At 38.8% G+C, this 25,327-nt stretch overlaps 1 protein-coding gene across 3 annotated transcripts in view; it reads right to left on the bottom strand.

Moving 5' to 3' along the window:
* LOC124711387 (translation initiation factor eIF-2B subunit gamma) overlaps positions 1–25,327 on the bottom strand; it is a 56,369-nt gene that overhangs the window by 10,953 nt on the left and 20,089 nt on the right. For all 3 annotated transcript variants that reach the window (XM_047241438.1, XM_047241437.1, XM_047241439.1), the window contains exons 5-8: positions 15,585–15,780; positions 11,933–12,054; positions 9,664–9,857; positions 9,279–9,502 (exon numbers count right to left, since the gene is read on the bottom strand). In XM_047241438.1, the coding sequence (XP_047097394.1) occupies positions 9,279–9,502; positions 9,664–9,857; positions 11,933–12,054; positions 15,585–15,780 (736 nt within the window). The remainder of the gene's footprint in view (positions 1–9,278; positions 9,503–9,663; positions 9,858–11,932; positions 12,055–15,584; positions 15,781–25,327) is intronic.

Below are 25,327 nucleotides of genomic sequence, written 5' to 3'. Positions count from 1 at the left end.
CAACCTTCTTTAAACACTGTCCTTACCCATCTAGCCCCTTCCCTGCTCCCATTCCAGCATTACACAAGCCTCTACTCTACCAACACAACCAGTCTTTTTTACTTCTCTATCCCCCCTCCCCTCTCTGGCTACCATCCGTTAACCTCCCGACTGCACCTATCTGCCCTACCCTCTCTGAACTTTGTCCCTGCACAATCCCATTAGCAGCACTTTACTGTCCCCTACCCCTACCCTTCTATACCTCCCCCTCCCCACCTCAGCCTCTTCCTTATCCCCACCTGGTTGCCTCTCCCATATCATTCACCGCTGCTCATGGTCTGGCTTCAGCTGCCAGAGACTGTGGTCAGGTATGTCTGAATTGTGTTTTTTGTCTATTTCTGACAGAGTCCTTGTCAACCGAAAGCTCATTTTGAGACAGTCTTTTTGTTGTGTCTATCTGCGACTCAGCATCTCCAATATAAGGCAAATAGAAAGATACAGAATAAACATTAGTGCTTTGAACTGGTTCAAATCTCTATATGTAAAAGGTAATGTCCTGACTGACTGACTGACTGACTGACTGACTGACCGACTCACTCATTCACTCATCACCACCCAAGCCCAAACTGCTAAGGACAGAAACTTGAAATTTGGAGAAGGCGTGGATCTTACACTGAAGTATTATTTATGAAGCAATTTTTCAAAATTCCATCCCTAAGGGGTTGACATACAGGATGCTGGCTGCTTGCTGCTGTTGCTTGTACAGCTAACAGCCACACTTCTGTATCCAAAAGCGGGAGAAAGTATTACTCATATGTAACTCAACTGCTCAAATGAATCTAATGTTAACAGCTGTGACGTCACGCTCATTGGAGGCAATTTGTTGTTATGAAGTATTGCATAGTCTTCCTTTAACACATTTTTCTATTGGCAGATGCTAGTATGAGCACTGTGTTTTGTTGTTGTATATGGCGCATTTCCTTTGCAACTTAAGTTTAATTTTCTTTTTTTTCTTCTCTCATTCATGTTTTATTGGTGCAGTGTTACTCTGCAACAGCGAGATACAATAACATCCTTTGTTAGAGTATTGATTCTTACCAGTCAAATTACAAAAATTTAACTGAAAACTAAAAATGTGAAAAATTCCCAAATATTTAAAAATTTCCCTGGTTTATCTCCTGGACAAAAAAAACCTGAGTTTTTCCCAGATCTCCCTGTCGTCCCAGGTCGTATACACCCTGATTACTGAATCTAAATCTACTAAAATTTGTTTTTGACTTCTCTGTTAGAAATTAAACACACACATGTCACTGTTTATGGAAATTCAACCCCTAATGGAGTGGAGCAGGGATAGACTGATCCACTGAATCAATTATCATCCAGCCCAAACCACTTAAGTATAGAAACTTGAAATTCAGAAAGTGTGCACATCTTACACTGTAGGCATCATTTAAGAATGGATTGTCCAAAATTCCACTTCTAACGGTGTGAAATAGGGGATGCAAGGCTTTTTTAAAAGTAGTTCACTATTCAGGGAATTCTGAAGTTAGAATTACGAAAACTGGTATTTGGGTTCTCAGTCAGAAAATAAAAAAATATGTGTTTCAGCATTTTTGAAAATTCAGCCACTAAGGGGTAAAATAGTGGGTGAAAACTTTTTTTGAAAATAAAAAATTGCTAAAGAACTACTAAAGGATTTTTAAGGCTACACTTATAACAACTGGTACTTGACTTCTCAGTTAGAAGTGCAAATATATGTGTTTGAGTCTTTCTGGAAGTTCAACCTCTAAGGGAGTGCAACAGACTATGAAAACTTTTAATAATATATTTTGTTACATTAAAAAAATATAAAGCTAAATTTATGAAAAGTGGTATTTCACTTCTCGATTAGAAATGAAGAAATATTTGTTACAGAATGAATGTTGCTATGAAAATATCCCCACAAGAATGCAAACACCATGATTAAGAAAAACCTAGGACTCCAGCTACCAGAATCACTTTTTAGTCACGAGTACATTCAGAAAAGATCACACTTATATGGCCTTAATTAGCATGAAAAGTTTAGAAGGAGTTGCAGTTTGTGAACAATATAAAAATTCAATTAAATACGAACAAAAAAATAAAAAGAAGAACTCTGCAGGCCATACAGTCTAAGTGAGCAAAGCAACAGGTGCTAAGCTAATCATATATAACAGATAGAAAGCAAGTACTAGTTGTAACATCAGGTACAGGAAACTATTTCTCAGAATGGAAAATTATTTCACAAAAAGTACCACAAGATTCCATTTTAGGCCTGATTCTGTTTTTATCTTATATAAATGATTTACCTCTAAATATAACACCCTATTCAATTTTATTTACAGATGACACACATGTAATCACTGAATGTGAGACACAGAACAAATTTCCCAAAGCGTCATTGACATTATAAATAGTTTAAAACATTGGTTTGATGCAAACTGATTACAATAAAACATGACAGAGAACCAACTAACACAGATGAAAACCGAACAATCAAAATTATGTAACTTCCAAATTACCCATAAAAATCAGGAACTTTGGTAAGCAGATTCTGTCAATTCCTGGGGATATTTCTAGAAAAAAAATGTATCCTGGTCTTCTTGTATAAGCTATCTGGCAAACAAGCCAGTCTCACATTCACAATGACAATATTGCCCAACGCAAGTGACATGAACACTAGTAAAGTTGTTTACCAAAGCTATTTTGAATCTATTTTATGAGATGGAATTTTAAGATCTGGAGGAATGCAAGTATTGTAAATAGGCTATTACTGCTTCAAAAAACTATTTTTAGAAATATGTGTAATATTATGTCTACAGATACATGCCAACCTCTATTCATGGAGCTAAGCATTTTAACTATTCCATGTATTTACATTTATTGATTGTTTGTCTTTATACATACCAATCCAGAATTATTTATAGGAATCCAATTTCAACGTACATAGGACACAATAGGACATGGCTATGAAAATTTATAACAAATTATAAGTCAAAAACTTTCTCAATATACTACTAGGTTTAGTGAAGATAAAATCTTATGCCATCCTAATGCAAAAATGTTGTTATTCAGAATATGGATTCCCAACAGGGCATTTTTGATTATACACAGCTATATGACATACTTCAAAATTTATTTCCTGACTGCAAAGTCCGATAAATCAGCTGTATTAGAGTAGATCTTCTACCCAATAATGACACATGAAAATTTGTGCTGGATGGGGACTCAAACCCAGATTTCCTGCATACTGCGAGGAGTTGCCCTAACCACTTCAGCTATCCGTGCACGCTCACGAAGTGGTTAAGGCAACCACTCACAATATGTGGGAAACCTGGGTTTGAGACCCAGTCTGGCACATTTTTCCAGATTGACTATTGGATAGTAGAACTGCCTAAGCCAATGTCAAGGAATTCATGGCCAGTAAATAAATTATTAAGAATAATTATTCAGTAATGGAATTTTAAATGATGATAAAGATTTCTATGTAGAGTAATGTAATAAACTTGTAATGATGTTTGTAGATTAAGATGAATTTTAGGTTTCTTTTAACAAATTGTGTGTATCTCGGTTATGTTATTGATATTGATGAGTCTCCTGAACATTAAATCAATAATTTATGTATGAACTTAATGAGATAATAAAATTCTGATTCTGGAGTAAAGGTAAACACCTCACCATACAGTTAAGGCTTTGAGTGGATGATTGGCACATATAAAAGACCAAAAACATTGCTAAGCTTTTGGGTAATTTTCAGAGCTAATTGTTAATGTAGAAAACACACACACACACAGAACCAGGAAGGCAGTGAAGGCCTGGTGTGGCAGAGGTTGCCTGAGAGCCGGGAGGGAGAGGTACAGCAAGTGCATGGGATACAAATGTATGATCAGTAAGTTTGCTGTGGCACAGGCAGAGGGAATATCATGAGGTACACAGCAAAGTGATCGGGCAGACTGGGAAGGGGAGATGTAATAGATGAAAAAGGAGACTGCAGAGAGTAAAGTGAGAGTGCAGAGTCAGTGAAGTGAGGCAAGCCCACAGAGGTCGAGTTTTTGTGAGACATGGGATGGCATATATTGAAATCAAGATGACTGTGTGCAAGGATGCATTGTAAGGACAATTTACATCTTCACAATTTGTAGAAGCTGTAGCCTGGGGAGGGGTAAGACCTAGAGTCCATGGTTTTGGTTGTGAGGTAGCCAATGAAGTCAAGCATATTGTGTGCAACAGTGTGTTCTGCCACTGGGTAGTCAATTCTGATATTAACCACAGTTTGCAAGTGGCCATTCATTTGGATGGACATTTGGACAATAGTCATGCTCACATAAAAGATGTGCAAAAATTCTAACAGAGCTAGTATATAACATAAATGCTTTCACAGGTGACCCTTCTTTTGATAGAGTATGACAGGCATGTGATGGGAATGGAATAAGACGAGTTAGATGAGTGCATAAGACAGGTTGCAGATCTGTGTCTTCCACATTGCATGTATATGTGGGCCACGACATTATGTGGGTTGGGTGGATGACAGAACACAACATTAATCATTTGAGTCCCCCTCAGAAGGTGTTCTTCATAGTTTAATTATTACCATTAAGCTATAATGGCTGGAATACACTGTTAAACTACACTATCCCTGTCCCTGTGTCTGGTCCTTGTGGCACATGAGCATGGCTTTCTCAAAATTATTCATGCAGAGCTGCTTCTGAAAATCAATACAGTTCATAAGTGGTGCACTATCTCAAGGAAAATGCAGAATGCATTTAAATATACCAAAGATATTGTAAAAATTTGGCGATATGAAGGTACTATGCCTGTATGGTAAGAAAATATGTGAAAGAGTAAGCAACCACTAAATAGGTGACACATTTAAGTCAGCTGTGGCTGTTTGCCATAACTGGTTATGAACAAAATATTTACCATTAGATAACTGTAGTGTGTTACTGAGACGAATTACTGATTATCTGTTACACGTTTCTGAGTGTCATAGTGGCCATGAAATGTACCAGATTTTTCCTAGATTTATTTATTCAATTTCTTCATATCCATCTGGCACAAAATATGATACAAAGACAGTCGTTATTCCGGTATCTGCTTTTAGCAGCTCAATTATGAAATGTTTAAGCCTAAAATACGGAGTGGGGCACCATTTGCACTTGGAACCTTGACAGCATGCTTTTACAATGTCATGATGATTTTCAAGGTGAACATCGTTAATGAAAATCACGTACCAAACTGTGGGCAGGGCTCAATGTAAAGTAGACCCACCATATAGTCTCTTGTTAGGATCTAACAATATTGGAAATTCCTGAATGGAGCAATACATAAAATAAAAAAAGGCAACAACTCATCTACAGCAGATCAATACGTGAAGCACAACAACACACTAACAGAAAACAGCATTTGCACTAGCTTTTTCCAGCAACCGCACACACCATCACACACACACACACACACACACACACACACACACACACACACAACCACAAAGACACCCAAATGTGCACTCCTGTGGCCACTAGTGCTCAAAAGCTAGTGTGAATGCTGTTTTCTGTTATTATGCTCCTCACATCAATTCACAATAGGTAAGTGGTTGCCTTTCCCTCATCTTAAGGTATATATATTTTAGGTACGGACACTGGTGCATCATCTCATACAGCTATACTCAAAGCATATAAAGCAGCTCAATGAAAATTATTAGAATATGTCATATCACAGACCATAAAGAGTTATGTATAATCAACATTTCATCCAACAAATTTAAAAAAAAAATTCTATTGGCTCTCTTTCAATTCATACTTACATTATATCAGTTAAGTAATGAACATTACTTTCCAATTATGACATAATTACTCTTTTAATTACTAAGCAGATTATAGCTTTGTTTGAAGGTTGCAGTTTTACCCAACAGTACAAACACAAAATCAAATAGGGGTAATGCAGGAGTAGATTTAATAATGAACAAAAGAATAGGAGCATGGATAAGCTACTGCGAACAGCATATTGAACACATTATTGTAGCCAAGACAGACACAAAGCCCTTGCCTACCACTGTAGTACAAGTTTATATGCCAACTAGCTCCACAGATGATGAAAAGATTGAAGAAATGTACGATGCAATAACGGAAATTATTCAAATAGTTAGGGGAGACAATAATTTAATAGTCATGAGGGACTGGAATTCAGTAGTAGGAAAAGGTAGACAAGGAAAAGTAGTAGGTGAATATGGACTGGGGTAAGGAATGAAAGCGGAAGCTGCCTGGTAGAATTTTGCACAAAGTATAATTTAATCATAGCTAACACTTGGTTTAAGAATCGTAAAAGAAGGTTGTATATGTGGAAGAGGGCTGGAGACACTGGAAGGTTTCAGATAGATTATGTAATGGTAAGACAGAGACCTAGGAACCAGGTTTTAAACTGTAAGACATTTCCAGTGGCAGATGTGGACTCTGACCACAATTTATTGGTTATGACCTGTAGATTAAAACTGAAGAAACTTCTAAAATGTAGGAATTCAAGGAAATGAGACCTGGATAAACTGAAAGAACCAGAGGTTGTAGAGAGTTTGAGAGAGAGCATTAGAGAAGGACTGACAAGTACATTGGGAAGAAATACAGTAGAAGAAGAATGGGTAGCTTTGAGAGATGAAATAGTGAAGGCAGCAGAGGATCAAGTAGTTAAAAAGATGACAGCTCAAAGAAATCCTTGGGTAACAGAAGATATGTTGAATTTAATGGATGAAAGGAGAAAATATAAAAATGCAGTAAATGAAGCAGGCAAAAAGGAATACAAACATCTCAAAAATGAGACTGACAGGAAGTGCAAAATGCTTAAGCAAGAATGGCTAGAGGACAAATGTAAGGATGTACAGGCACATATCACTAGGGGTAAGATAAATAATGCCTACAGGAAAATTAAAGAGACTTTTGGAGAAAAGAAAACCACCTGTATTAATATCAACAGCTCGAATGGAAAACCAGTCCTAAGCAAAGAAAGAAAAGCAGGAAGGTGGAATGAGTATATAGAGGATCTATACAAGGGTGATTTACTTGAAAGAAATATTATGGAAGTGGAAGAGGATGTAGATGAAGATGAAATGGGAGATATACTGCATGAAGAATTTGACAAAGCACGGACAGACCTAAGCAAAAAAAAGGCCCCAGGAGTAACCAATATTCCATTAGGACTATTGATAACCTTGGGAGAGCCATCCATCACAAAACTCTACCATCTGGTGAGCAAAATAAACGAGACAGGGGAAATACCCTCACACTTCAAGAAGAATAAAATAATTCCAATCACAAAGAAAACAGCTGTCAACAGCTACGAAAATTACTGACCTGTCAGTTTAATAAGACATGACTGCAAAATACTAACACACACTCTTTACAAACAAATGCAAAAACTAGTAGAAGCTAACCTCAGGGAAGATCAGTCTTAGAAGATAGATCAAGGAATGGCAAACCTACGTTTCTAGCATTTGTAGACCTGGAGAAAGCTTTTGACAATGTTGACGGAAATACTCTCTTTCAAATTCTGAGAATGACAGGGGTAAAATACTGGGAGCGAAAGGCTAATTACAATTTGCACAGAAGCCAGATGGCAGTTATAGGAGTCAAGGGGCATGAGAAGGAAGCAGTTGTTGAGAAGGGAGTGAGACAGGGTTGTAGCCTCTCCCCAACGTTATTCAATCTGTACATTGAGAAAGCAGTAAAGGAAACAAAGGAAAAATTTGGAGTAGGAATTAAAATCAACAGAGAAGAAATAAAAACTTTGAGGTTTGCCGACAACATTGTAATTCTGTCAGAGACAGCAAAGGACCTGGGGAGCAGTTGAATGGAATGTACAGTGTCTTGAAAGGAGGATATAAGATGAACATAAACAAAGATAATGGACTGTAGTCGAATTTAATCAGATTATAGTGAGAGAATTGGATTACGGAATGAGACAATGAAAGTAGTAGATGAGTTTTGCTATTAGGGGTGTAAAATAACTGATGATGGTTGAAGTAGAGAGTATATAAAATGTAGACTGGCTATGGCAAGGGAAATGTTTCTGGAGAAAAGAAATTTGTTAACATCGAGTATAGATTTTAGTGTCAGGAAGTCTTTTCTGAAAGCATTTGTATGGAGTGTAGCCATATGCGGAAGGGAAACATGGAAGATCAATAATTAGACAAGAAGAGAAAAGAAGCTTTCGAAATGTGGTGCTACAAAAGAATGCTGAAGATTAGATGGGTATATAACGTAACTAATGAGCAGGTGCTGAATACAACTGGGGAGAAGAGGAATTTGTGGCACAACTTGACTAGAAGAAGGGATTGGTTGGTAGGGAACATTCGGAGGCATCAAGGGATAACCATCTTAGTACTGGAGGGAAGTGCGGAGGATAAAAACCATAGAGAGAGAGACCAAGAAATGAAAACACAAAGCAGATTCGGAAGGATGTAGGTTGCTGTGGTTACTCGGAGATGAAAAAGCTTGCACAGAGTAAAGTAGCGTGGAGAGCTGCATCAAAACCGTCTCTGGACCGAAGACCACACAACAACATACAGGTGGCCCTGGTTCCACACACAATGTACGAGGGTGTGCTGAAAAGTAATGCCTCCAAATCTTTTGTGTGAAAACTCTTAAAGCTTTTTATATAAACAACATTGATAAAATTCTATGTCTTTATTCTTCATGTCCAAATATTTATTTCTAAACAATATAGTCACCCTGGTGACAAATACATTTCTCCTGATGAGAGACAGGTTCGTTGACACCAACATTGCAGAATTTTTGACTTTGTTGTCAGAGGGCTCAGTCTCACCTCTGCTTGCAACACTTCATCACTATCAAAGTGAAGTCATCAAAGGTGTTCTCTAAGTTTTACAAATAGAACTGGATGGCACCACATTGGGTTGTATGAAGCATGATCAGTGGCAGTGAAACTGAGGCACTGGATTGTTGCAGATGTTGCAGTGCTCATGTGTGGTTTGGTATTGTTGTGCTGAAGGGGGTGAGTGCTCCATGTGTGAATGAACTCTTTGAAATCAAAACTCAATTACAGCATGCTGTTTCTCCCGCACATCATATTTATGTTCGAGACTGCCATGTTACATGCTACAATTTGGAGCCCTCTAGCAGCAGAAGGTTGAAACTTGGGCCAGTGATACGGGAAAGTTGACTGAGTAGTATACATGACATGTCATACATTAGCCAATGTTGAGAACAGAATAAAAGATTCAGTGGCATTACTTTTCATCATGCCCTCATAGAACAACAACTAGGAAAACTTACCCTTCTTCAATTGTGACATTGTTCATTATAATACAGTTTAAAAGCTTTGTTTTTGTTTGAACAACACAATTTGAACCAATAATGCAATTTGTTAGCGTTGTTTTCTCCGCTATCTCCGTCGCATCTCCAACTATACACTCTGACCCAATATGATTTGATTTGATGGTGCTGGTAGGACTTAACATCTTAAAGTTTCCATTCAGTGAATTCCAAACAGTATTTAGCTGAAAATATGGAAAATTACAATTAATGTTATATTATGGGTCAATCAGCTTAAAACTGAAGAATGTTTTAGGTGGAATGAACAGGACTGAAAGGATTGTGGCATTCCATTTCAACACAAAACAAAAAAAGAAAACTTGAAAAAATGCATACAAAATTATACCTTATGATTCAGGAAGCTATATCCCGCTAACGTATTGGCTCGCATGCCAAAGGTTTCTTTGGACATTACAACACCATAACACCTAATGGTGTCTGCGTGATATGGTGGCTGCATGTCTCCACAATGATCTGTGAAAGTTGACATGCTGCGAATTTCATTCACTAACTGATCCTCTGCTGAGAACTGGTGGATATCTGGGAAGAGAAGAGATCTAGGAATGTAGAATATATTTTACATGTAGAAAACTTTGATAAATATGATTTCTTTTCATTTAAATTATCCAACTTGAATTACAAAGAATAAATTATAATTAACCTGAATGCAGAGGACAACAATGATGAATTAACCAATGTGAGTTTCACAGTCCAGTACACAGAACACATGACCACTTGCAGCAGGACATACATTACAAACATTTTGTGTGTGTGTAAAAAAAAAAGATATGAAAATTTATGGAAATATGGTTACTGTTTTGATCTGGTTTAATTTTTATGGTGCTATATTTATAATCAATATGGTTTATACTATTAAAATTTACAGCATAATCAATTTTACCAAAAGAGTCCAGTACGGCCATAGCTCTATTATTTGTATTACATGCAACGGTATACAGCAAATTCCACAAGTAAAGAGTGTTGTGCACACTGTGTTACTGGTTGTCAGTTTCATGTGCAAGAATTGTGGAAATTTCCCACATTATGCTTTGCATATAATTTATCATCCTTAATTCCAAGTAATTTCTAGTCTTCTGTGTTGCCTAGTATTTTACCTTTCTCATTCTGTCCTTTGATTTATGAAGATCTGAAGTCGACAATTCTGTGGTTTCTTCTGAATTCTCTCTGATTGCACCCCACATTTAGGTGTACGGCTTTCATTACTTGTCTTTATTACAAGCTTTCATTACTTAACAGCTAAGAAATTTTTTATATTGTGGCTTTAAGGGATTTTTACAGTCATAAAATTCGGAAACTTAATGTGAATGCTGAAAAGGCAAATTGTTCATTAATATTTCCCATGTACAAAAAATGATAAAATTTACATCCAATAAAACATATGCAGCATCATTTGTCATTCATTTCTCTCTGGAGAAATACTCCCAAGTAAGGTGACCACAGGACTGGAAAAATGTCCTCTGGTTTAGGAATGTTCAGAAAATATACTCTTTGTTTAAAGGGGCTTCAATCTTGATTCAAATCAGAACATAAGGAGACTGACTTGCAGAGTACATCTAACTGGAGGGTTGAAATTGATCTCACTGGAGGGTTGGGTTGGGTTGTTCGGGGGAAGAGACCAAACAGCGAGGTCATCGGTCTCATTGGATTAGGGGACGGGGAAGGAAGTCGGCCGTGCCCTTTCAAAGGAACCATCCTGGCATTTGCCTGGAGCGATTTAGGGAAATCATGGAAAACCTAAATCAGGATGGCCGGATGTGGGCTTGAACCGTCATCCTCCCGAATGCGAGTACAGTGTGCTAACCACTGCGCCACCTCGCTCCGTCTGGAGGGTTGAAATTGGTCTCTGAAAAACATTTACATGAAAGTCTTCTCTACACTAAAGACATAAGTTCCTCTACATGAATACCGGAGCCGTTTATGTTCCACTGTAGTAATGGGACAATCGATTGAGGTTTTTAATTTCCTCTCCTTTTCATTCTGCTCTGGTTGGAACTCTAGTCTTGCCAACAGAGAAAAAGTGGGATAGGGTGGTTCCTTCATCAGAACAGATTTGTAGACATAATCAGAGGTTACAAGACTGTAATGTATCTGAAACTGTCTATTTGGTTTCCATCACTTACATTTTAGACTTCTCTACAGGTTTAATTTTCTTTTGCTCTGAGTGCAGCAATAGGCTGCTCTCTACTGCCTTGTGTGTGTGTGTGTGTGTGTGTGTGTGTGTGTGTGTGTGTGTTTACCATGTTCAGACAATAATTGAGTTGACTGTAAAAACGAAGTTTGGCATTGTTTATCATAATATTCTATACTTCTGTGAAAACTTCCTCGAATTTATTTTGTATTCCTTTAGTACTCCGGTTTTTAAATCTCTGCACACCGCAGCAACATTATAACAATTCAATGTGTTCCATAATTTTGCAGTAATTTTGATATTTGTACATGTTCTTTACCTCCAAGAAATTTAACTACCTGTCTTGTAGTGGAAGTTTTGCTGCAGAATATATTGACAGGTCTACATGTTCATGCCAGTTCTTACATGTAAAAGGGGATACTTTCATCATATTGATTTCCTGCCATAGTAGGAAACATTACACTACCTTTTTTAACATCCATTCCAATTAGTGAAACATTTGGATCAGGAGCAGTCTGCAATAACGGCTTTACTAGTTGCTTTTTCACAATATAAGGTATAACTTCACCCTTCAGTGTGCTGAATGACCTGGAATAAAGAGCTGTATTTGAAGTAATTCTCAATTCCCAAAAGAGCACAAACAACATAAGTTAAAAAAATACAACAGATATAAGTAAAGAAATGACAAACTAAAATAAGGAATAATTCTATAGATCACATTACGTGGGTCATATTCTGTTCCACAGAGGAAAGAGTCTGGAATGTAGAATAAATCAAAGATATACATTTTATTTACTTGCAAGTAATAGAATCCATTAATTTTATGAAATATTATAATATTACAGTTCCAATATTCATTACATTAAAATGTGATAATTTTATCAGTCTTGCAAAGCTGTCCTTCAATGTAGTAGTATGAGCTGCTCTGCAGAAAGTTTTTAAGTCCAGTATACCACTCATTATTTAATATCCTCTTGCAAGATGCTGAATGTATGTGCACCCAATGCCCAATATCTTTTTGTAGTAATGTTATACTCTTTATTCTTTTTAAACATTGGTTTTCGCATTATCTGTAGCTGTATTCATGTGTATTGCAAATGTAATGGAACAATCCACATAGCTCTTGTAAAACCCAAAAAGCACGCAGATATAAACTTACTTCTTCACAGAAAACAATGTTTTGTTTCTTTTCTTAAGTATCAAGAGATTCCTACAATCACTCTCAAAAGAATTAACTATGATCCTCTCCCATAAATATACCCTGTTTGGCCACCATAATCTCCACTTCAATGGCTGATTACGACTTTTTTAATTTCATGTGTGAATGGCAGAATGTGTGGTAACTGGTAATACTGAAGCAAATTCCTGTCAATTCAAGGCAATAAATCAACTCAATGTGAAACTGATGCAACTTATGGGATGTGGATATAATCGTAGCCCATGAGATCATATTTAAGATGTAAGAGGTGCATTCTTCACAGTGAATATCACTGTGCTAAAAAACAGGAGGATAGAAGATTAAAATTTATTGTCCCACCATCAATGATGTCATTAGAAACTGTGTACAAGCTCGTACTTTTGAAGAAACCATCCCAGCCTTTACTTTAAATATTTTACGGCAATCACATATTCAGCGTCTTATCATTGCACTAACTCAATTGGTACTGTGATAAAAAGAACAGGTTAGTAGATATTGCAAAACAGAGGCTCCTTTGGAAATTTTTAGCGTAGTAACCTATTTCAACAGCAGGCTTTCCGGAAAGTTTTGTTATATGACTGTTCATGTCTTCTCTTAAGGAAGTTCCAGTACAACAAGAAGGGCAGTTTCTCATCACATCAGCCATGACTGCAAAAAGCTAGGTTTACCTTTGTAATCTATAAAGAAATGGAATAAATCAGGAGTAGAAGCAACACTCCCCCCCCCCCCCCCTTCCTCCCAACCTTTCATAAGTAAAGCAAGGCAGAAGAAGGCTGCAACCTCAGTAGAAGCCATACTTTTGAAGGCAGTGGAAGAGATAGAAAATTTAGAGTTTGATGCCCTACTGGCATCAAGGGCAAGGCAAAACCTCAAAGCAGATAACTGGGGAAGAAATCAGCTCTAGCAATGTTGATGAAACCATTCTCTGATTTGCATGAAGTGATTTAGACAAAAATTTGAATCAAGATATGCTGGGGAGAGATTAGAATCCCAATCCTGTTGAATAAGTGTACTGTGTACTAATCACTTAGTGACTGTGAATGAGTTTTCATGGCCTACCATATATTATTGCTTAGGTAAATTCACTAGGCATTATACTTCTAATATTACAGTATGATGAAATAAAGACAAAACTGTGATAAATATTAAAAAGGCAATGATTCTATTATACAGCTACATCTATACTCTGTGAAGTTCATCACAGAAGGTACGTCCCATTTTATCAGTTATTAGACATCCTTCCCATTCGATGCTCGTATTGGGTGTAGGAAGAATGATCATTTAAGTACCTCTTTGTGCACTGTAATTAATCTGGTCTTGTTTTCGAGATCCTCATCTGAGCGACAAGAAGGGGGTGGTTGTACACTCTTAGTCACCATTTAAAACCATTTCTTGGAACTCTGTAAGCAGGCTTTGTCAGGACAGCTTACATCTAGTTTCATGAGTCTGTCATTCAGCATCTCTATGACTCTCTCCTACATGTCAAACAAACCACTGACCATTTGTGCTGCCCTTCTCTGTATACGTCCCATATCCCCAGTTGGTCCTATCTGGTGTGGGTCTCACACACTTGAGCAATATTCCAGAATGGGTCACAAAAGTTATTTGCAAGCAGTCTCCTTTATAGACTGCCTGGAAGTGCTCCATCATATTAGATAACTGATCAGTTTTGACAGCATCTGAAACTTAACCTACAGTGCCAGACTAGGCATCAATTAATTTTTTTTTTCTTTTACACTCACATCAACATCAACAACAATTATTTCTTTCCATATGATTGTGTGAAATTTTAATACATCCACACAAGCTTCCCATTCTTGTTTATTTCCACATGATCGTGTGAAATTTCAACACATCTCATACAAGTTTCCTTTTCTAGATCCTTTCCACACGGTTGTGTGAAATATTAGCATACCTGACACAAGTTTCCTTTCCTGTCAGACTTCAATAATTATTAGGTTGCTCATTTCTGTTCTGTTTCTGACACAGACTCATTAACAAAAGTGAAAATTGGGAGTTAGCTGTGGTATAAGTCAAATGAACTGCACTGCATTTTATTAAGTTGCTATGAATACTGCATTGATAATGTTTCTGAGGAATAGGAATATACAGTGAGCTGCATAAAAAGGAAAATTCAATTGAGAGAACTCTAAAACTACAAAGAAACAGAATGGCTGGTCAGTACTTACTTTCAGGAGGTGAAATTTCAGTGCTGCCAATAAACACATTTAATAAATGCTTATGAGATTGTTAGTATGTTCCTCAGGGAGAAGTTCATCAAGGAGCAGCAGGTCACTCAAGAGTCCAGGATAAGAGTGACCCCCTATTGTGAGAATGAGGCGAAACAAAGAACAAGTGACTGGAAAGTAAAAGCTTTGAAACAATATGTGAAGTGTGTTCAAGGGCTTGCACACATGGCACAGGTCATATCCAGGTTTTAGTTTCAGTCTGGAGCACAGTTTTAACTTCTTGCTGATGATTAAAAAGTACTATATAGCACAAAATAAATTCACCATAAAGAATTCATTTGTATGAAGAAAACAGAACATAAAAAAGCCTTTGGTATCATGTATGGTTGTGGTTATAATTAACTGCCATTTGTGAATTCACATGTCAAAAGTACCTTTATATTGTGAAGGGGAAGAAAATGTGCAATGTATTATTTAAGCCTACAGCATCCGAGTATTTGTGTTTATTAACCTTGCTATGTTGATGGTAATAAAGCTACCTAACAGTTATATTTCAACACTTATCTGTTACATCATTAGTAGTTACTTAAGCTTCCCATAATTTAAAATTAATATTTTGTTTTATTGTTTCTGTCCTAGCATGAAAACTTTACATAATTCAGCATCACATGGCATGCACAGAGCCACAAGCACTCTACTGAATATAACTTTTTTACTTCCAGACAACTTACTTTTCTGCCTTGAGAAAATCGCAAATCCATTTCTTCAGTACATAAATATGGGAATCAATTAAATGACTGTACACTGAAAACCGGGGATGTTTTCTCAGCAGTGCACGAGGAAGAGTTACATTGTCCTCAAAATCTGAAGCAGAAGCTAAGAAAAGCAATCGCGATGTCTTTGTTTCAATTCCAACTAAATCACGCTCTGAAAAAAGGAGACAGAAGTTAAGTTAAAATATGTAGAACCTATTTTGTGTCAATGATTGTGCTTATGACAACATATTATAAATGTCCTTCAAATTAATACAATACTCAAAACTTGGGTACGACACAAATAACATAATAAAAAAAAGACATGAGTCACTTTGTAACAGAATAGTTGAACTGGGGATATGCATATACACATGTAACCAAGAGCTTAAAAAAATGTAGATTGTCTTACAAACCCTCATTCATCTTCAGAGCACAAACATAATAATTAAATTTGGAATGCAGAGTGAATTATGACTGAATCAACTGGACAGATGGGTTAGGAAAGAGACTAAACTCCAATATCCCTTATCCTATAACCTATGCCATCCAGTCACCCCCTTCCCCCAAGAGAGAGAGAGGGCAAGCATCTTTCTGTGAAATACACATGTAGAAGATACATAATAGATTATAACAGGTATCCGTATGCTATAAGAATAGGGCCTAAATGTCAATGAGCATCACCACATGTGGTGCAGCTAAAATTAATTTGCTACTATTGAGTCTAAATAATCAAATAATATGTAGACAGAGTGGCTGCTAAACCTTTTTTTTTAAATTTTCATTTGTATTTGTTGAAACTTTTCAAGTTTTTGTGTTACGTCAGAAGGTAGCTCATCGAGAACCTATGTACAAGTATGCAGAATCCCAACACTAGGAGAGAAAGCCTACTTGGACAATATTTCTGTTTCTCACATTGCAACTGTGTAAATCACATTTCACCTGACACTGATTTGTTTTACTTATAAACAAGTGAATGTTCCAGGATGTGAGTGTGAGACTGCCAAGAACTTTTAAGAAGCCTCTGAAAATTGTGCAGTTATCTATACTAAATTATTACTGTCTACTTTCATAGGATGAATGTTTTTTTGTATGAGCTGCATTGTCTTAAAAAAATAATGCCTTACAAGACAACATTGTGTGAAAAGTAGGTAAAATAGACCAGTGCTTTGGCTCTAAAGTCACCCAAATTAGCCAAACTTCTAAGTGCAAAACATGATGAAATGCCCTTCTTGATTAGTGTAATATGTTGACTTCATTTAACTTGTTATCTAAAGGACCCCACAGAATTTTAAACATTGATTCATTTCATATATGGTAATTAATGTCAATAACAGTACTAACAGGCTATTTTCTCCACCACACTGCATAATATGAACCACTGTTTGCTGTCAATCAGTTGCTAACCTGTCCAATTATCATCTGGGCTGCATCTTGTATGATTTAGTTTGTACCTCAGATTAGTATGCTTCTGTCATCAGTCAACACTACAGTTTTTGAACAGCCCACTGATGTAATAGGAAAGTCATTCAGTTTTATTAGCAACAGAAGCAGACCCAAAGCTGCAAAATGTGTATAAATCCACATTTTATTTATACACCTTTAGTGTACAGTTTCATGCAAGGGGTGCAGTAGGTCAATGTGGTCCTCTTCTCTCTGTTAACACTTCCATCATGCAAGAGGAATGCCATTATTTTTTGTTTCCACAGTTGAATTTTATGCTCCATACAATAAAAGGCTTTAGCATGGTCAAAGAACACACCAGGAGTATAGTTTTTCTTGTTTGGATGAACTCTGAATATCAACTGATAGGCAATTGGCTAGTTGTGGTCTGATAAATGAGTAAGTATTGTATTGCATCACATTTACTCAAAAATATTTGTAACGACTGGGAGTAGTGAAATGAGTCTGTAACTAAAGATCATATGAAAATGGCCACTTTACCTGAAATCAGCTGATTGCGTAAGATGTGTAGCCTTCTACTTACTGGTACTGTCAAATACAGAAACAATGATTTAACTCAACAACCTTATGTAGGCTGTGGAATCCAGTCAAGAGAGAAGCTGGGAGGAGGTATGTGACATGACAATCAGATGTAACATGGGAGAACATCCAACCAGAACAGCCTCCCACTGGCAGTGAGGACATGAGCCTTGAGGAGGACCACGAAGAATATCCTGAGATCATGACAGTCATCTCTCTCCCAAACTCTACACCTCATAAGGGGGAAGACACACAAACATGAAATCGCAACACAGTCCCTGTGAATCCTGCACTATATATCAGTGCACCAGCGCTAACAATCCCCAAAAATTGAGAAAAGCAGTTTTCACTTCTGACTCAAAGTAGCATGGTGTAGGGTACTGTGGTGTAGTGTAGTGTTTAAATAGCCAAATCTGTGTAGCATTGGGATCTGTTCTGGATTCCAGACGAGCATACAGTGTGAACCTGAACCTAACTGAAAAAATATGGGAGGTTGCTCATGAATACTTTACGAGTATTTTGATACAAGGGAACGCATCATCTCCAGTGGCTCGTTACAGGTCAATTGTATTTCACTTGATTTCTTATCCCATTTATCTTTATATCTGTAGTGCACTGAATATATCTGTGTAACAGTACAACTGTCAATGGTATGGGCTATGTGTCATGTTTGGGAAATGAATCTTTTTCCACTCACAATACTTGCTGTTGACAGCAGTAATACCAAGTTTGGTCTTTGACCTCAATCTTGCATCAAGTACTGCTTGGTTTTGTCTCGGGTTGGATTGTAGACAGTATTTATTTACGTTGACAGTTATACTCAGCAGTATAGGTAAGCTTACTGATGAACTGCCTGTTATGGACCACATGTATGGGTTCACTAAAAGCAATCGAAAACTGTCAAAATAAAGCTATGCTGAATTCTTCTCGCAATGATGGGAATTACATCACAATACCCTTCACATTACTTAGTGCTTTTAATGATTGCCTATTACAAGCTTTTTGCCTGCTGTGAAGGTCTCTGCACGGAAATAGAGGTAACTGGGGGCAACAAATCAAATAAACCATAATTACGTTATTAATAAGCCACCACAGACCACTGGTCCAAATATCAAAATACTTAGAAAATATCCTTCAACATTTTCAGACTGGCTGCTTGGTTGGTATAAAGGAGGGGGGCAAGGGCCCAAACTGCTTGATCATTGGTCCCTCTCACAAGGGAAAGAATAAAACAAATGAGACTTATGGCCAGAAAACCAGGAGAAAAGAAAACCCAAAAGAATGATAGAAGGGCAACAAATACTATAATGAACAAAATTGAACAAGAAAACCACAGAGAGACGCAAGAAACATGTAGAAGGGATTAAAACATGGAAGCAGATGGCTGTCGCTGGCTGATCACAAGAATAAAAAGAATAAACCAGCCACTCTCCAACGCAGAGGCTCAAGCATAGTGCTCAGCAATGTGCTCAGCAATTGCGTTTGCGTCGGTAGATAACACGCCATTGGTGTTAATGCCAGGGACGCCTGTCAGCGTCTGGTCACCAAAAACACATCTGGTCTTCGTCCAGACAGGTGAAGGCAATATATGGTACCCAATGATCAAGACATAACTCTCCCAACACTCCTGTTCTCTCTTTTTATGAGCTGGCGAACATGGGCACGGGGCCATTTAAAAGCTATTAGGTGCCTCAGGAAAGGGTGCCACTTATGTCACTGTAGAGCCCACCTACACTCTTTAACGGCATCAGCTATTTCCAGCGACCACCAAAGTACTGTCTTTCACCAGGGGCACCCTAAGGAACAAGGGATCGTATTTTCTGCCGCAGAAATGATCGTTCTGGTGAATTGCTCAACAACCACATCAGTGTTACTGTATGGGGGAGATTCAACGGTGATGGCAGAGGTGAAAGCCTCCCAGTCTGCCTCATTTAAAGCCCATCTATGTAGGTGTCCAGGAATGATGCTGGGGGAGTGACAGGAAGATGGGGAAGTGGTCACTACCATACAAGTCATCGTGGGCTCTCCAGTGGATAGATGTGAGAAAGCCTGGGCTGCAAAGTGATAAATCAATGGCTGAGTAAGTGCCATGAGCCACACATAAATGTGTGGGGGCCTCAGTACTTAAAAGGCACAGATTGAGACAGTAAATTTTTGACATCTCTACCTCAGCCAGTAAGCTTGGTGTCACCCCACAAGGTGTTATGGGCATTAAAAATCTCCCAAAAGTAAAAAAGATTTAGGGTGTTGACAAATCAGTGCAGCCAATATGTTCAGGGGTATGGTACCACTGCAGGAAGATATACATTGCAGATAGTTATTTCCTGTGTTGTCCTAATCCTGACAGCCACAGCTTCGAGGTTCGCTACATAGCAAGTGAAGGACATAGACGCAAACTCCACCTGACACTCAATCATATTCGCTACAGTTTTGTAACATCCCCTATGGCCATGAAGGGCAGGGGTCCATATTGTCAGGAACCAGGTTTTGTCAAGGTAAATGCAGAAAGCAAGTGTAAGGCTTAACATTTGTTGCAGTTCGGCCAGGTGGTGGAAGAAACCGTCACAATTCCACTGGAGAATGTTGTCATTGTGAGGCTGGGAAGGCACAAAGTGATCAAGGAAGCAGTTTATGCCTCAGGGTCACCTGCTGCTACCGACTGAGTACCTGTGCATTCTATATCCGCTGTGTCTGAGGGTCTGTTGAGATCTAGATCCTCTGCAAACACCAGAATCTCCACCTTATCCTCAGATGGAGAGCTTGTAGGCAGCAGTGGTGTGGGTGCCCCTGCAATTTATTTGTCCTTGGGATCTTCTTCTTTTTAGATTTCTCTCACTGCTCCTTGGGTTTCTCTGTTTGGGAGGGCTTGACTGATTCAGTCTCAGGGACTGAGGAGGATCTTGAAGCCCTGCGACCAGCTGCCAGTGAATGCTTCAACCACTGGCAGGTGTCCTCTTTCCCACTGATATCCCCGATGGTTGGGGAGGCATTGTTCCCGAAGCAGGTGGTGTGGGAGCAACAAGGATAAGATTGCGACCCCCCCCCCCCCCCCCCCCGCACCTCTCCACCATGAAGGGGGTAGGTGTAGGTTTGCAGCCCTGTGGGCCAACTCTAAATGGTGGAACTGATGGGGCTGGAACCGTTGTTGCAGTGGCGGAATAAGAGGATGTCATGCACACAAGATGTAGCCTTTCAAATTTCATCTTAGCCTCAGTGTAGGTCAGTTGGTCCAGGGTCTTGTATTCCATGATTTTTCTTTATTTCTGTAGAATCCTGTAGTCAGGCGAGCAAGGGGAATGTTGCTCACTACAGCTGACACAAATGGGAGACGGGGCACACTGAGTACCGGGATGTGATGGACAACCACAATTGCAACATATGACACTGGAAGTACAGTGGGACACATATGCCTGAACTTCTAGCACTTAAAGCACAGCATCGGGGGAGGGATATATAGCTTTACATTACAGCAGTATACCATCACTAGGTAATGTATCACCCTCAAAGGCCAAGATGAAGGCACCCAGTGGGCACACGATTATCCTTCAGACCCCTATAGACACGCCAGACGAAATTAACATCTCTTCATTCTAAGATGGTGCACAGGTAGTCATCTGACTGCAAAAGAAGGTCCCTGTGAAATATAATACCCCTCTTCGCTCTAGGCTGGCGCGCAGTTAGTCATCTGACTGCAAAAGAAGGTCCCTGTGAAATGTAATACCCTGGACCAATTTAAGCTCTTATGGGCTGTGATGGAAACAGAAACATCCCCCAGCTTGTCACAAGTAAGTAATGCCTGTGACTGGGCAGAGGGTGCTGTTTTTATCAAGCCTGACCCAGATCGCATTTTGGACAATCGCTCCAGACTTATCCTCTAAATACTCCACAAAAAACTGAGGCTTCATCAACATAAAGGATTTCCCATCAGCTCTTGTACATACGATGTACTGGGGCGAATTAGGTTTGCTTCCACCTTTAGCCTGGCATTCCTCCCATAGCTTGGCCAGGAAGGGGAAGAATTTGGGATCATACTTCTTTGCATTAAATTGAGACCTCGGAATGCTTAGAGGCTGCTGATGTTTGACCACCAGAAAGAGATGACATTGTTTGCTTCATGGCGTGTCATCTGTCCTATGCCACCCACTCTGACCAGGGGCTCTCCGTACGGGCGCCATCCAACCTCAGCAAAGGCCACCTGGCAGGATGGCCACTGCCGGGAGTCCTGATGCCCCACGTAGATATGCATCTACTTCTTGGCATATGTGGGGACTTAATGCTACAGGCATCAGCAGAGCGATCCCTGTGCAATCATGGGGCTACAACCATAGGGTACATGGCTGTGCTGGATACGAGGTGCAAAGAAGGCAATGATCATCGTCGTCACAGAAAATGACACTGCACAGTGGATGGAGGAAATTGCACCAAGGAAGGATTCTTTGCCGAACAGCTGGAGAATGATTGGAACTGCAAATCCAAGACGATAAAGTATGCTAAAGATATCAGTGCACAATGGACATGATGCACCATGTAAGATGCCCTTCCCCAAGTGGCTCACTCTTCAGAAAAATTTTGGAGAATGGAGGTCAAACCCTACAGTGGACCATCACAGACGGCCAAAACATTTGAGACTCTTTTTAGTCGCCTCTTACGACAGGCAGGAATACCTCAGGCCTATTCTAATCCCCAGACCTGCAGGGGACAACATTTTCAGAAATTTTGTCAGTGGTTTTTTGATTTCATACTGTTCTTACAAGCCACGTGGCCACAGAGTAATCTGTAGATCTTTTTATTCCCTCTTGCCATGTAACTGCTAATCCCTATCTGCCATTTCCTCTTCCCTCTCATAGATTGCATTTACCTCCCCAAACAATATAATGCTAAGATACATAAACACATTTTGAATGTTATGTTAATGTATGATGCTTTATATTCATATACACAACATTATGTGTAACATGCAGCCTATTTTAAAACCAAGACAGCAAATTAAAAGAAAACAGCAGATAAATAAATAAATGTGGACACCAGTTTAAAGAACTTGACACAAAAAGGAAACAAAAAATAAAATATGCCTTTTTTTCAGTCTCCGTGAACCACACACAATCACCGCCCCGGTAGCTGAGTGGTCAGCGTGACAGACTGTTAATCCTAAGGGCCCGGGTTCGATTCCCGGCTGGGTCGGAAATTTTCTCCGCTCAGGGACTGGGTGTTGTGTTGTCCTAATCATCATCATTTCATCCCCATCGACACGCAGGTCGCCGAAGTGGCGTCAAATCGAAAGACCTGCACCAGGCGAACGGTCTACCCGACGGGAGGCCCTAGCCACACGACATTTCCATTTTTTACCTCAGCTCATAACTGGGATGAGCTTTCTCTGGCATAGTATTCATAATATTTTCCAATCCTAAGTCCTTATCCCCTCCATACATCCAATTAAAAGTTTCATCTCTTTCTGGGTGCAATGCCAGGAGAATGCAGTAGTGTGTATGTGCTCACATCTAATTTCTGGCTCATGTGCTTACCCACAACAAAATGTCTCAGCTGTATGGATGTGGTTGCCTCTCTTCATTCCTTTGGTCAAACAACTCTTTTATATGCAGGTTTGAGTAATTCGTCACTTCTTATCTTTACTGTTTTTCCTAACAGTACAAACACTTTATCCTTCCTCTTCCTTCTTAGATCCGTATAAGAGTAAATTTTCCGTAAAGGCTCAAAGTTTTGTTACTTCATTAATATTTTTTGTATTTTTGTCAGCATAACGCATACTTAATTACTTAAGCAAGTATGTGTACTGAGTTTTCTGTCAATTCCATTAATAAATTTTTCCAGCACGCACCTGGGTGAAACAGCAAGTATTCATCTAATGGAGAGCTACTAGCCAAGAAAATATTATGAAATTCTAAAGCATGTTAAATGGGTGACTAATTTTTCTTGATTGATCTGGTGGATAAAATCTTCATGGTTATGTTGTTATCTTAGCTTTCTATGGTTTCCAACGCAATCACTGGTGTGACATGAACATGTTTCTAATATACAGCTTTCATTTTGATATGTGTCAAAGTGTGTAGTTTTCCAATACACAGAGCAATTTAGTTGGCATCTTCTTCATGTGTAGTTAGCACAACTATGAAGAGAAAGTTTCATTCCCTTCTCTCTCTCTCTCTCTCTCTCTCTCTCTCTCTCTCTCTCTCTCTCTCTCTCTCCCCCCCCCCCCTCCCCCCCCCCCCCCTCTCTTTCTCTCTCCTACTTTCTACCTCCACAGAAAAAAACGTTGAAAAAACTGTCTCAGTTTTGTAGCAAGTAACATAACCATGAAGATTTCATCCACCAGATCAATCAAGAAAAATTAGTCACCCATTTAACATGCTTTAGAATTTCATAATATTTTCTTGGCTAGTAGCTCTCCACTAGATGAATACTTGCTGCTTCACCCAGGTGCATGCTGGAAAAATTTATTAATGGAATTGACAGAAAACTCAGTACACATACTTGCTTAAGTAATTATGTATGCGTTATGCTGACAAAAATACAAAAAATATGACACTAATCAATGACTTTGGATCTCTTTTCCCTACACACCAGCACTCCTTGTCATGGCCTATTCCAGTACAGAAATAAAAAACATGGAGGTGCACTCGTTCATTACCTCCACTGCAGAGCAACGTAATGAAAGATTAACAAAAGATTTCCCTATCAAGTCTGAAACAATTCCTTCTGGATACAAACATCATCAGTAAACTTTACAATACATGACATTATACGAATTCTGTGCTGTTAAACAAAATACCACAGTACAATGCCACTGTTAATGTTTGAGAACATGACAGGATGTTCATTCCTGATAATACAGGGTGTCCCACTCAAACCTCCCTCATTTCAAAGACACAGAGGGGAAAAACACACACACACACACACACACACACACACACACACACACACACACAGTAGATACAACAATGAAAAATGCACCACATCGTAAAGCATCTCAAAGAATTTATATTCCTGTGTCAAAAGTGCCAAGCATCGTCGCCAGAGTGCAGCATGGTCGCATGAAGTGAAAAAGGTGACTCCACAGCAGCACGCACAAGCAGTAGTGTGGTTTGCAGAAACATAATTGCCGATTACTGTGCAAAGAAATTATTGTTGTGTGTATGAATGTGATCCACTTGATGTGAAAACAATTAAGGAATGGTATAGGAAGTTTCTGGCAACAGGAAGTGTTCTGAAACATTCAACAATTCTGTCGTGCATTAGCCCGCACCAGACGTTTAGTTTAGGGCTATCACGAACATGTTCAGTGACAACGTGCAGATTTTGCGAACCACAAATCCAAACATCATGCCTATTAACCCTTCCTGATAGATGAAAGGTTGCCATATCTGAGAATGAACATCTTTCCAGGAAGCTGGCATCCATACCAATACGCTGCAGCATATATACCCGTAGCAAATTGTCGTCGGCATGGTTTGTCATTCGGCGTCAGATGTTGCAGGATTTGCACTTCGTAAGCACACATACGAAGACGCTGGTGGACTACACAATGCAATGTTCATCAAGGTACATCAAGTTGTGTAGATGCTTGACGAATTGACTTACATGGGCTTCTGAGAAATGTTTGTCTGATGTCCTCCACCGTCTCTTCTGAAACTCCATAATGTGCACCACCAGAATGTTTCAGAACACTTTCTGTTGCCAGAAATTTCCTATACCATTCCTTAATTGTTTTCACATCAGCTGGA

Source organism: Schistocerca piceifrons, chromosome 8 (assembly GCF_021461385.2).
Source record: "Schistocerca piceifrons isolate TAMUIC-IGC-003096 chromosome 8, iqSchPice1.1, whole genome shotgun sequence".
NCBI classification, from domain to species: Eukaryota; Metazoa; Arthropoda; class Insecta; order Orthoptera; family Acrididae; genus Schistocerca; species Schistocerca piceifrons.
The sequence above is the reverse complement of the archived record's forward strand: the minus strand, read 5'-3'. Positions and strand labels throughout refer to the sequence as shown.